Raw genomic sequence first — 14,975 nt, 5'->3', positions numbered from 1 at the left:
GTATACTGCAGGTCTTGTGGGGTGTGCCCGACATACAGCAGGTCTTGTGGGGTGTACCCAGTATACGGCTGGTCTTGTCACGTGGTTCAAGTATATGGCAGGTCTTGTGGGGTGCTCTTGGTATACGGCAGGTCTTGTGAGGTGTTACTGGTACAAGTCAGATCTTATGCTTACATGGACACGAGTCTGCCCGAGTGGGTACCCTCTGTAAGGTTACATGGACACGAGTCTGCCCGAGTGGGTACCCTCTGTAAGGTTACATGGACATGAGTCTACCCGAGTGGGTACCCTCTGTAAGGTATTGGTGGTCCATATTAAGTACAAAAAGATAAATAATTATATAATATTTCTGATATGCTTTGTGCTTCTTTAGTTTTGTCTTCTTGCAGTCAGTGAACTGAAACATTCTTGTCAATAAGCAGCTTAAGATTTTGCCTTAACTATGTATCTAGACCCACCCAAAGTTAGATAAATCTTCCATAAGAGCCTTCAAGAATGAGCTGTCACTTTAAATAAAGCCCTACATGAATCAAAGAGGAAATATGCAGATTTTCCCCATTATCCATAACCTAATTATTAACATTGAGAGGCCGCAGAAAGGTCCATATTTCAACACGGGCCAAAATAAGAAGAAAAACACATTTTACAGACATCCAGCTTTCAGCAGATGTGCGGTCATCAGCCAAGCTACACACTGATCCAGGACCATCTCAGTGAAGACAGCTCTCAGCTAAGGAAGAGATGATCCACGTAGTTGCCACCAATCGTCCCACATCTACGGGAGATACAACTAACCCATCCATCCTGGGGGTCACGTCACAGAGTATTAACCTGGAGCTGAACTCAGTGAGTCACATTTCCCCATTCTCGTCAGTACCAGTTAGTGTCAAGCAATCAATGGAAAAAGGTGGCCAGAATAAAATTTGCAGAAATAATTCTTATACAAAACACGTACGATAATGATGCAGACGAAGGCCCAATTCAACTGGAGAACAAAAAAAAAAGTGGAGAAAGAAGCTCAAAAATGATGCGACTGTGATGGTCCATCCACTTCTTGACAAGCCACGGGTCGGAAGAAGTGGCACAAAAGCTTCTTTAATATGGCGTTCATTCATAATGTCATCCTTTCCCAATGTATGGTAATTATTACTGAAGAGTGGCATCGTGGAACAGGTCAGGGGGCCAAATCATTGAAGGAGAATGATGGAGATGAATACATACTATTAATATCATAGTAACATAGTTATTAAGGTTGAAGGGAGACTTTAAGTCCATCTAGTTCAACCCATATCCTATCCTAACTTGCCCTAACATGTTGATCCAGAGGAAGGAAAAAAAAAAAAAAAAACCAATTTGGCAAACAGTAAGCTTCAAATTGGGAAAAAAATTCCTTCCCGACTCCACATACGGCAATCAGACTAGCTCCCTGGATCAACGCAATATTAAGGCCTCTTTCACACATCCGGATTTTGCCATCAGGCGCAAGCCAGCATGTGTGTAAAGAAACGGATCCAGGTTTTTTTTCAGCCGGATGCATTTTTTGTCATTGAATAGCACATGCGCCGGATCGCGCCGCATGTGCTTCCGTTTGTTCTGGTTTTTACCGGATCCAGATGAAATCTGCTGTCCGGCGGCCGGACAGAACGCGTTCTGCAACGTTTTTTTGTCCGGCAAAAAAAGCCGGACATGCACGCATGCGGCACTTCCGGCTCTGTGGGCCAATGAAAGGCAATGGTAACGTCCAGCAGCCGGATCAGGCTTTTACCTGATCTGGCCACCGCTTGCAGTTTTCCTCCTCTGCGCATGCCCGGATATCTCCCTCACTCTCTCTCGAAAAGTGGTCTTCCCCCGTACCGCGGTGACGACTGCCGAGTCCGCCGTAAGTTGCGCCGCAGCTACTTCCGCTGCCTCCGCTTCCGGCCGTCCAGCTTTTCGCCGCACACCGCCGGAATCTCCCCGATGGATGTGTGAAAATAGCCTATTAAGGAAACTAGAGTATATACCCTGTAATAGCTTTAGGATAATTACTAGAGACCTTAGGAGCTGAACATACGACTCCTCCAAGTGTCAATTCGACTTGTCGAGTGGTTGAACATTGAGAATTTTTAAAAGTTTTTGGCTTCCTGGGGAATACTTGTCTTGTCACTTTTTTAACAAGCGATGGCTCCTCAAAGTTACAGCAAGGTATTATAAGGAACACGTGGCACAGAAAAATGTCACCCTTGCATCTCTTTTACACATATACTGTAGGTGTGGAAAAATGTCACTAACATGTTTCCAAGCAGAGATCAACACAAGGTGGTCTCATCCAAGCCTTCCTTCATTGATGAGAATTTTAAAAAATAATAAATTAAGATCATTGAAACGGTTAATTGCTCCCCACAGATAGTGTGGTTCCTGCTCCAATTTTCAGATCAGAATACTAAACTCTTAATTTGGGACTCCCTAAACCCTATCTATCTATAATATGGTCTAAAAAGTATAATAAATGACTAGTAAAAACTATAAAATGTATACAAGAGGACACAAACAGCACAGGCCTCTTCCCCAAATACCAGACTTTCAGGGTACACATTTAGAGGATCCATTTCTCACCCTAATGTAATACTGTCATAACATCTAAATGGTTAAGAGAAGCAGCTACGCCTTGTTCTGCTGCTCCCCGGACCACACCTTGATCCAAGAACATTTCAGGAACCCCAAGCCAAAATTTTGTGCAATGTAGACGTGTCCAAAATGGTTAGTTTGTGTAACCAGCCCCAAGTATCCCTTGATGATCTCCATTTGCTGAGAAGATCCCACGCTCACAGCTTCATTTATCTATCTATATTTATACCATTCACACTTAAATTTCAGAATCATCGACCCATGATGGCTGGAGGAGTGTGACAACAATCCATCAATCCAGAGGTCAGCTTCAAAGGACAGGGAAAGGTTAATGGGAGTGGGGGTACACACAAAATGTTGGACAGACAGCCTCTTGATCAATCAAGAGTTTATAGTATCTTCTTTCAGATGATATTCACAAATCTACCCAGCCAATATGAAAGGCTACAGGAGACTTGTGACTGGGGAGGTTCCTTAAAAAAATAAAGGTACAAATTTTGGGTATTTGGATGCTCTTTAAAACCAGAGAACCAATGTGCCCAAAAAATGTTCTGTTGTGTATTAACTTTTTTGTGCTATTTTCTGCTTTGAATAAAGTCATCCTTCAAAAAGTTGGGAGCATTTCTTGATATGTTCAGTACTTCTTCTGCCATATGTATGTGTAGATGTTGACAATAAAATTATGGATTGGCAGGTCAAGATGGGAACAGACCTATGGTCAGATTCACGGGTGGACAATAGCACCACTCCCCACAATCTTAGGTGCATATCCCTAACCCTTCTGTCTAGGATCATCAAGTCCCAAACATCCGAAGTAGAGATGGAACTCAATTTTTCTTTGCAATTTAAGGTTTATTAGAAATTATGTCAACTTTTTGGCCGATACAAACGACCTTCTTCAGGCTGAACTGCTCTAGTGAAGGTTTCCAGACTCCAGACGCTTCAGAGCAATTCACCCTGAAGAGATCATGTATGGCCAAACACGTTGTTATACATTGTAAGAATTTCTAATAATCTATATTCAGGGCTCAATGTAATGTGGGTCTAATCTTTTAGACACCTTTTCAGTTCCAAAACTGGATAATCCATTATTCTTTCCAGGGTACCCAAACATTTTTGTACAGAAATACAGTAATCCATTGGTCCCATCAATCTCAAAAACAGCGGTGATGTCATCTCCTGCCATACTGGTATTGATGTTAGGCTAGATTTCCCCATTAAATATGGATCTTTCAGTTTTTTGCCCTTTGAGACACAATATAACAGTTTGGGCTCTGGCCTTAACACAAAAAGTCTAAGAGTCGTGTATTATAATCTCTAGACAGAGTCCAAAAAAGCCTACCTCGTAGTGAAAAGATGGAGGTTAATTGGATTGTAATTAACAGTTTTGACTTTGGAGCCAAAAATTCCTGACGATGGACAGAAATTACTGGACCAAGAAATAATGAAAAACAATAGTGAGGCAGAATTTGATACCTCCCCTTGTCTCTGTTCTGTCCTCCCTTTTCCTATTGACGCTACTTTAAATTGACGTTCTGGGCAAGAGATGAGAAATTCTATTTAGTAAATGGATGGGGAATTAAAAAATCTCAAATAATCCAGAACTGAGTATTTCTCAGTCCATAAAGGACAAGATTTAGAAAATTTAAAGAGAAACTCCAACTAAAAGGTTGAAATTGGGATAATATAAGAATTCATTAATATAAACATCCATAGTTCACAAATTGTAAATGATTCTCTCATGTTCCTGAATATGGGGATCTGATCTTCCCTCTCAAGGTCCCAGAAACGGGCACTCAGAGCTGTTTTGACTTTTCTTAGCTCAAGGTAAGGTTGAGGCAGGGTTTTTAAACAATACAAATAGGGGTCATTACCTGAAGCCCCCGTGAAAGAGAGGATCCTGGTCCACAGTATGATAAGAGATGTTTTCTTTTAAACTAAAAATGGGCAAAAATAAAATAAACTGTAAAGCAAAAAAAAGGCTAAAAAGTTTCCATATGCTTTTATCTAAAACTTGCAAAACTAAGTGGATCCTGTCCGGCTGTCAAAGTCTAATAGGAAGGGAGGATATCATGCGATCTTTGTGAAGGAATAGAGTATGGAGGGGTGAAATTCCATTTTATGAAATTCAAATGTTTGTGCCACATATGGTCTAAGTGGGGAGCACCCAAGCCCCATTACGGTACCCTATTAGGCTACTTTGTTTTCTTTTCACAAGAAAAGCTGCAATAATTCATAATATGCAGTTGTGCAGTAGGTTCCTAATTTGGTACTTAAACCAATTAGTTTGAGCACTAATTGGTAATTGTCTGTGGAGGACTTGCCACAATGTAATAATTTATGTTTCTTAAAGTGGCGCTATTTAGAAATGGAACAAGTGCCATGTCAATTAAGACTGTTCGCATTTGAAACCATTTGATCAGCTTACCTTTAAGAGACTTTCAAAAATGATTCAAAGTGGAAAACCCCTTTAAATCTTAAACACTACTTTTACATGATTCAAGTTGCACTCCACCCATATATTAAAATATTAAATAAAGGCAGGTCACATTTAAATTGACTTCTGCACAAACTTCCATTTACTGACGCTACTTTGCATTGCAATTTAATGCATTATAGTCGGATGAAGTTAAGTCATAAGGTAATAAGTCTGGGCACAAAGCCGTCTACCCCAGCAAATATATTGCAGGAAAAAAAAATGTTGCCATTTTTTTTACAAGAGCGATTGGTGTGCTGCAACAGGGTAGACCCTAATTTGGGTTTTTCGCCAATTAGATGAAACAATGATTAACTGCAAACAGCATCTTTGTCTCTGGAGGACTTGACACCTTGTAATACTTCGTTTCACCTGCTGGGGTGTTGTAGGAAAATGAAACGCTTGCTGCCAGGTTCTACGTCAAGCACTTCAAGTAAAAGTCATCATGCGTGATACCATGCAATCAATTTCTTTTTCTAACAAAAAGTGATTGTATAAAGTAGTCAACTTTAAAGCTTGTGAGTCAATTCAATTTGAACACCTTTTCCCTTCCACAAATTTGGTACAATGCTACAGAGACCCCCGATATAGACGTTTACTGACATTGCCTCGCAGGTGCCAATTGTGCAACTTGATGCATTCCCATTGGATATAATACAGTTGGATCTCTCAGCAAAAGGTGATCTACCCGTACCCCAATATACTGCAGCAAAACAACGTTTTTTTTTCCAAAAGTGATTGTAATACAATATTCCATAGTGTGCGCCCCTTTTACATAAACTTCAGATTCTGTTACATAAGTTCACAGCACATTCAGAACATATTGAAGCATGTTATTCCTTGTAGCTGGCAAGTTTTTATCATAAACGCTTTCCAAAATATCTCCAAATTTATAGTCCCAACACCTCTATGCTCTCCAGATCAAGTGGCCAAAATACATGCGAAACCGCTTTCTATCCAAGATTACGGGATTTTTTTTTCACATTTTTTTCCATCTGGTTATCGTTCATTTTACCCACATGAATATCAAATATACCACCCCACGCCCGATAGATATTATACAACTGTGAGCTAACAGGACATTTCTGTAGGGTCAGCATTAGTGCAGCGTTTATGGGTGATCCCTATATTGAGCCATACCCTCATATACAGTCATACCCAAAAGTGTTGGTACCCTTGAAATGGTTCCAGAAAATTAAGTATTTCTCCCACAAAATTATTGCAATTTCCTTTGTGTGTTTTGTAACACAAAAAAAAGAAAAGAAATAAAGGCAAATCGGACATAATATCAGACAAAAAACAAAAACAAAATGGTACGAACAAAATTGTTGGCACCCTCATCTTAATATTTGGTTGCACCCCCTTTGAAAAAAATAACTGAGAACAATAGCTTTCTATAAACATCAACAAGCTTCTTACACCTCTCAACTGGAATGATGGACCACTCTTCTTTTGTTTCGCAAACTGCTTCAGGTCTCTCATAGGTGAACAGCAATTTTAAGATCTCTCCATGGGTGATCAATGGGATTTAGATCCGGACGCATTGCGCCACTTCACAACTCTCCAACGCTTTGTTTCCATGCATTTCTTTGTGCTTCTTGAAGTATCTTTGGGGTCATTGTCTGGCTGGAAGACCCATGACCCAGGACGCAAACCCAGATTTCTGACACTGGGCACTACATTGCGACCCAAAATCCTTTGTTAATATTCAGATTTCATGATACCTTGCACAGTCAAGGCATCCAGTGCCAGCGGCGGCAAAACACCCCTAAAACATTTTTTATCCTCTACCATATTTGACCGTAGGTACTGTGTTCTTTTCTTTGTAGGCCTCATTCCATTTTCGGTAAACAGTACAATGATGTGCTTTACCAAAAACCTCTATCTTGGTCCCATCTGTCCACAAGACACTTTCTCAGAAGAATTTTGGCTTTCTCACGTACATTTTGGCAAACTTCAGTCTAGCTATTTTATGTCTCTGTGTTTCATTTTATTCAAATATCGACAAATGGTTCGCGCTGACACTAATGCACCCTGAGCCGGCAGTACATGTAGAGTTTCTGTTGCACTTGACTGGGGCTGCTAATCCACCATCCGGACTATGCTGTGTTGCAACCTTTCATCAATGTCTCTCTGCCGTCCACATCCACAGAGATTAGTTATAGTGTCATTGGGTTGTAAACTTCTTGACTAAATTGTGTACCGTGGACAAAGGAACATCAAGATCTCTGAAGGTTTGGTAACTTTGAGATTGTTGATATTTTTCAACAATTTTGGTTCTCAAGTTCTCAGACAGTTCTCTTCTCCTATTTCTGTTTGCCATGCTTAGTGTGGCGCATACAGACACACAATGCAAAGATTGAGTCAAATTCTCCCCTTTTGTACCTGGTTTCAGGTGTGATTTTCATATTACCCACACCTGTTACTTGCCATAGGCGAGTTTAAATGATCATCACATGCTTGAAACAAAGCCGTTTACCGACAATGTTGTAAAAATGGCAACAATTTTGTCGGTCCCATTTTTGGGCTTTTGTGTGAAATTATGTCCAATTTTCCTTTTTTTAATCTTTTTTTGTTGTTATTCCTATACACACAAAGGAGAAATACTTCATTTTCTAGAATAATTTCAAGGGTGCCAACAATTTTAGCCATGACTGTATTCGATGAAGATGAGCGCCTGATAGCCTATATATACAAGTGAGAATATCACGATCTGCAACCACCACAGACTTCCAAAATGAAACGGTCTTATACACAGATCAAACCCCTTCCATAAGTTTTGGTGTCTCTAATGACACCTTTCATACTGGCAGATCTCGAGCTTTTTTACTTGAATCACCCTTATAAAGGAGTCAATACAGAACCTACAGGATGCCCTAGAATCCTGATCCCATATGTTCTAAATGCCCTCATCTCATAAGAATTTGAACCCCAATTTGCTTAATCATACCCACTTGGATCAATATCACCAATTCTTTAACCCTTTAACATCCTGTGATAGGTGTATCTGTCACAGGTGAGTGCTTCTTTATGATCATGCCAAAATGATTTTGTTAATACACGACTGCTGCAGCCAATCAAGCTGCTGGCATCACTGCTTACTAATGGGAGCCATCATGCCCAAAGTAAGGCACGTGAATGTAGCGGCCAGTGATTAGCTGCAGCGGTCACATGTTGCCCACATATAAACAAAGACCAAAATAGGTTAATATTTGAGTTTAGCAGAGAAATTTGCAAGACCCTGGTTCAGCGGATATGTCGGCAGTCAACTACTGTAATTGGTGGCATACTAATCAGAAGAGGGATTAATCACGAATTAAAGGAATTTTCCTGTATACACCAATTCTTTTTTTTTTCCAAAACGATCCAAATCGAATAATCGACTGTAATCAGAATTTAAAAAAAAAATGTCTGCCTCCATTAAAGCAAAAGGGTCAAACTTTCTGCACAGGAGACGATGGCTGTCACGTCTGCGGAGCCGTCGGGACAGAGACATTGCTTTAAGACGTTACATAAGATCTCCACATGCTGCCGTCCGGTCCTATGTGGACACCCAGCGGCTCTGCTCTCTCCTGGTACTGGTTTACAGCTCCCAGCTGTGAGATCTGCAGCTCTTTCCTCCATTGCACATTTACACATAGTTCACATTCCACCCCAAAGTTACCATGGCGAAAACTCAAGTGGATGAAACGTTTTGTACATTTGTGGGTTTTTCTTTTTTTTTTTTTTTTCTTCTTTTCGGAATAATAAAACAAAATTGCTAAAAATGTGAAAAGAAAAAAAAAAAAAAAATCAGTAACGAATCTGCAGCAAAATGTGCACTAGCTACCTGCAGATTTGTCACGGATTTCATCCTATAATTTGCAGAGAAAAGCTGCAGCAAAGATTGGCTCGATGCAGATTTAAACATTTCATCAGTATGCCATGTAAGAAATCGGCACTGAATCTTTGGAGAAATCTTAGGCTATGTTCACACGTTGAGTCTTTTTGCAGCAGTTTCATTTTGCTACTTTTTTAATGCAAATTTTCAGCTGCTTTTCACAGTACCAGCCTATGAGATTTCAGAAATCTCATGCACAGACATTGTTTTTTTTTCCTGACTGTTTTGTCAAAGAGCTGTGCTTTTCTAAAATGCAGCCTGTCAGGGTGTGTGCACAAGTTGCGGATTCTGCTGCGGATCCGCAGCAGTTTTTGCTGTGGTGTACAGTACCTTTATTTTCAATGGAAAACAAAAACCGCAGTGCACATGCTGCAGATTTTTCGGCGCAGATTTGCTGCGGTTTCAAATCCGCAGCATGTCACTTCTTTGTGCGGAATCCGCAGCGGTTTCACACCTGCTCCATTGTAGAGGTGTCAAACCGCAGGCTAATCCACAGGTCTTTTGACCTGCAGATTTACCTGCGGATTTTGCAAATTCCGCGCGGAAAATTCCGCAGCAGAATCCACAACGTGTGCACACACCCTCACTTCTTTCAGCAATTTTCACCCACAGTGCAAGAAACGGATGTATTAGGTTTTGCTGCATTTCTGGTGTCAAAACCTGATGAAGTTGAATCAGATTATTTTTTGATGCACTAAACTTTATAAGCATGCACAAGAGACAAATGCACCCTGACAAAAATACACCAAAAAAAAGCGCAACAAAACCTAAGCAGCTTAAATTTTGCATCAAAAAAGCTGCAAAAACGCAACGTGTGAATATAGCCTTACCCATTTTGCTACAACTGTAAGGCTATGTGCACACGATGCGGTTTTTGCTGCGGATCCGCTGCGGATCTGCAGCAGTTCTGCAGTGTGCAGTAGCATGTAAATCTATGGGATTTACAATCTGCTGTGCACATGCTGCGGAATTTTAACTGCGGAAAAGCTGCGGTTTTGAATCCGCAGAAAGAAATGACATGTCACTTCTTTTCTGCGGATTCTGCTACGGTTTACCATCTCCTCCACTGTAGAGGTGATAAACCGCAGGGCAATCCGCAGGTCATTTTACCTGCGGTTCCGCAGATACAAATCCGCAGACCAATCCGCAGCGTGTGCACATAGCCTGAGGGTATTTTAAGTATTTGGTGAAATGAATTTCTGCACCATTTCTGCATCTCTTTTGCATAAAATAGGAGCAGACAGCATTGAGAGTAGGAGGATTTATGTCTCTTGAGCTTTAGCACTATGGCACTTTTTAACAAGTTAGTCCCCTGAAGAGTTACTTGGATGAAACGCGTTGGTACACCCCTCTAAGGGAAAGTGCAGGGCATGTGCAATATAGGGTGAGCTGTGGACTGCCCTTGCCAGGGCGGGAGTTTGGGGATCAGATGATCGCTAGTTTGTAGGGATTTAACAGGGTATTGCCCCCCATCGCCATCTTCCTGTGTGTATACAGAGTATCCCTGGAGACTCCTGGCCGTCTGCACAAACCGGTGAGATTGGTCCTTTTTTACATCTCATCTATTGGTATTATTGTGACCATAAACTTGTTTGGTCTAGTTATTAATATATATGCAATTGGCTATGGCATTGTGTGCTAATGGTTCATTTATGCTGTATCCGCTAAATTGTTGCCTGATATGGAATACTAGCAACATTTTATATCCTGTATGATGCATTTAGGTGGTCCCCTTTCCCCTTAGGGATTACCCACTGAATTGGCATCCTTTTTAACCACTTTTTAGTGACACATATTGGTTGGTTCTTTTAATTTATATATTAAAAGTTATGTTTTAATTCCACCTATTGCTATATATTACAAATACTGAGGTAAAAAACTCACCAAATACTCAATGTAAGCATCAGCCCTATCCGATATTTTCTGTGAACCACTAGGTCCGAGGAAAAAAATGGACATGTGAATGGATAGTAGTAGTACGCAAAAATCGGACGTCTGAATGAGGCCTCAGGCCTGTTAGTTCGGGCCAGCAGACCTGCGAACAGTCGGACACTGGGGTCCGTACACAGACCGTGGAATATGGTTGTCTGAACCAGGCCTAAGGCCGTCACGCTATCAGGACAAGAAAAAGATTTGTGGCACCGAAACTGTGTAACAAAACCTCACCGTGAAAATTAATAATTTTCTTGAGGGTTTTTTTAATCCCTTCTGTGAACAAAAATGCTGCAATTCACTGACAGCAAGCAGAGATGTCGACGATGGTAAGGAAGAGAAACACAATCTCTATTAGAAAGTTGTATTTATAAGATGGTTCAGTTTTATCATATAACACGAATTCTGAGAGGAAAAAAACTGAACAGGAAAGGCCTCATTTATTATAAAGCTATATTGGCCATAGCAACCAATCAGAGCTCAGCTTTCATTTCTTAAACTGCTTCGGGAACATGAACGCTGCGCTGTGATTGGTTGCTATGGGCAACAAAGCAAATGTTGATAAATGAGGCCTAGGGATTTGTTGCTTGGGCCATTTCTTTGCCATTAAGAAACTTAGATCAGCCATTAAAATTTATTATATCTATCCGTGCCTACACATATCCTAATTCTAATCAGATGGAAGAGGAATTGCTAGCTACTTATGCCTCACTATTATGTGTCATCTATGAACCAATCAGAACACTCAAAGGAAGTCACACGACACACTTAAAGGGATTGTCCACTACTTAGACAACTACTTATTAAAAGCAACACGGCCCCATGTAAAATCAAAACCTCATATACATGGTCTTTGCCTATAAGGTGTTCACTGTGTGTAGATCACTATGATTACGGCGATACCAAACTTGCGTACGGTATTTTTTTTCATTTAAGCAATGAAAAAAATCAGAAATTTGTAAAAAAAAAACAAAAAAAAACTTGTGACGCCATATTCTGAGACTCGTAATTTTTTTTATTTTTGCAGTTATGTGAGGGCTTGTTTTTTTCCCTAGTGAGCGGATATGTTTTTATTGCCGCCATTATGGGTATATACGATGTTTTGGTTGCTTTTTATTACATTTTTGAGGCAATTCTGTTGTTCAATTCTCTTCTTTTTGCCTTCCGACATTTACTGTGCAATTTAAATAATAGTTTTTGATTTATCGGATTTTTGCGGATGCAGCAATACCGAATATGTTTTTTATTTTTAAAAGTTGAAAAGTGGGTGATACTAATTTTTATATATATATTTTTGGGGGGATGTTTGCAGAGCAGCAATACCAATTTTTTTTTTTTTTTTTTTTTTTAAGTCTTTATTTTTTGTTTAAAGAGGGTAATTTTTTTTTAAGCTTATTAAAAACTTTTTCTTTTTACATTTTCCTTTTTGGGTTTCACAGGAATATTTAGATAGCGGCAACTGAGGGTTTCTGCAGACAAGACATTGCCACTGCGCCACTTGCTTTCTTCTAGAAACAGCGCCACACCTGACCACCACTTTTGTCTACTACTGCAATTCAGCTCCCATTGAAGTGACTAGGGCTTAACTGCAATATCACACATAACCTGCAGACAGGAGTGGCGCTGTTTTATAGAAAAAAAAAAGCCGCTACATATGTTTTATTCTGGATATCCCTTCTATTATAAAAAAAGAACATTTTGTCCTCCATATAGGTAAAAACCAAACACAGCGATGGGCACCTTGGCACACATGCTGTCCATATGGTGGTTATAATGACATTCTGATCTTCTTATTTAGTTTTAACTTCCAAAATGAGCAATTACAGTAAATAAACGAGCAGTCCAACATGACTATTACACAGTCGGGCGACCGGGAATTAATCATTCTGATGAATAGTTCTAAATTTTCGAAAAGTTATCCAAACTATGGAGAAGTAAAACCAGACTGGCGACATTAGATATACCCAGCAGACTGGCACACAGCTAATATTAGAGAACTGGTGTCGCCAACAATGCTCATGTGGTGCCTGGAACAGGTGTAAGGACAGCATCTTCGCTCCAGCTGTTGTTGAACTACAACTCCCAGCATGCCGTGACAGCCCTACAGGTGACTTCAGTTTACTGACGACTTTTCCAGTTGCATGTCATTTTTATTTTATCTGTGGCCTGCAAATTCTGTCATGCTGTGCCCGCTGGAAGTTGGTCACACCAATCAAGTTATGTCTCATAGGAATCAATTATAAATATCTTGCAATAGAGACTAAGTCATGTCGCGCCAAAGCTGTGCCACAGAGATCAGATGGCAACGGCGGCATATATTCTGCATCCTATCTTGGCACTATGTAGAAAAGTTTATTATTAGATGTCATGCCCGCCGTCATGCTGGTTCCTTGGAAATGACAGCAGGATAGAAGAGGATGCGATCAACTCCAACATCTGGCAGAGCGCACATTTTACGTAACTCATTGCCAGTCTACGGGCAGAATTCATCCACAGTCTGGCGATATCAGTATGAACAAAGTGTTAACTATTATGTCATAAAAAAATAAACAATATTTTATAATATTAAGTGATAATAAATAAATATACAGGAAAATCCACCGAGAACAAAATAACAAAAAGTTAGAAAAAGTTTCTAAAAAGTTTGCAGCTGGTAACAAAACAACAAAAAAAAGTTAGAAAAAGTTTTATAAAGTTTCTAAAAGTTTGCAGCTGGCATGCGGGTCACGTGATGCCACTGTGGGCACAAGGTGAGGGGGTGCAGGAAGCAGGAGAGTACAGTTGGGCATACTCACAGCACTGTCACATTGGCAGGGACAGTCTCCAGGACCAGCAGTCCTGCACCAGAGCAGTTCACCAGGCAGGAGTCGTTGGCACAAGTACAGTTACCCGGGCATGGTTGGCACCATCCGGCTGCAGCCCCCGATCCGAGCCCCAGCAAGAGCCCAGCAGCAAGAAGGAAGAAGAGGGGGCAGAGCTGCAGTCCCAGCACAGGGGGGGAGGCGCCATCTTTTCTTCTTAGGGCTTCAGCCTGGGCATTTCCAAAATGCATAGCTTACTCACATCGCATGGGATCCCCTGCTGCCCCCCACAGCATGCAACACTTGAGAAAACCCACGATCCTGACCCCCAGAGTCCTGATCCCAGCTCTCAGCTGCAGGGAGGACTCATCCAAGCTGCCTCTTGTGTGTGTGTGTGTGGGTCGCTCTGCTTTTCTCTGTCCTGTAGGGGAGGGAGCTTGCACTTCTCAATGGACAACGCTACATGGCGCTGGAGAGAATTGGACAATTCAGTCATCCTGGTGCAATTCCATTGTGGCTCGCCAGAAGGCGCTACGAATAAATCTTCTTTTGTTCCATTCCCCCAGACTACATCATAGGACTAATAACTGCAAAGCTGTGCAGATCTCATCATTTATAGACTTGTTTGACTTTTTGGTTTCTGCTAAGCTTTGAAACACCAACTTATGACATAATAAGACAAAATATTATTATTATTATTATTTATTGTTATAGCGCCATTTATTCCATGGCGCTTTACATGTGAGGGGGGTATACATAAAAACAAGTACAATAATCTTAAACAATACAAGTCATAACTGGTACAGGAGGAGAGAGGACCCTGCCCGCGAGGGCTCACAATCTTCAAGGGATGGGTGATAATACAGTAGGCGAGGGTAGAGCTGGTCGTGCAGCGGTTTGGTCGATCGGTGGTTACTGCAGGTTATAGGCTTGTCATAGGCGTGTATTATCCAACACTTACATGTTATGACTATTATTAATTTTTGTTTTTTTCTTTTTATACCTGTGCATTTAATCACCTTCATTTATTCTTTCCGTTTATTGCATGTCTGCATCTCTTCTTTTACAACTTTTTTTTATTACTATATGTGTTTTTATTTTTTCCATGTGCCCTATGGACACTCAGCTCTGGCTAAGGGGTCTAGATAAAGGACCCGGGCAATAAAAAATGAATATTTTCCCTAAATAATGAATGGCCGGGCTATAATTAGGATATTAAAGCCATTGCTATACTATCTTTTACCCAAGATTTCAGCCCCTAGTCCTGTGTCTAAATACC

General features: G+C 40.6%; 1 protein-coding gene across 1 annotated transcript in view; it reads right to left on the bottom strand.

The window, feature by feature from the left end:
* PKD1 (polycystin 1, transient receptor potential channel interacting) overlaps positions 1-14,163 on the bottom strand; it is a 116,895-nt gene extending 102,732 nt beyond the window's left edge. Inside the window, exon 1 of the mRNA XM_073558394.1 lies at positions 13,691-14,163. Within this exon, the coding sequence (XP_073414495.1) occupies positions 13,691-13,947 (257 nt within the window). The 5' untranslated portion in view covers positions 13,948-14,163. The remainder of the gene's footprint in view (positions 1-13,690) is intronic.
* Between the last annotated feature and the right edge of the window lie 812 nt (positions 14,164-14,975).

This window comes from Dendrobates tinctorius, unplaced genomic scaffold (genome assembly GCF_039654945.1).
Source record: "Dendrobates tinctorius isolate UK_male_01 unplaced genomic scaffold, ASM3965494v1 ptg000257l, whole genome shotgun sequence".
Classification (NCBI taxonomy): Eukaryota; Metazoa; Chordata; class Amphibia; order Anura; family Dendrobatidae; genus Dendrobates; species Dendrobates tinctorius.
The sequence above is the reverse complement of the archived record's forward strand: the minus strand, read 5'-3'. Positions and strand labels throughout refer to the sequence as shown.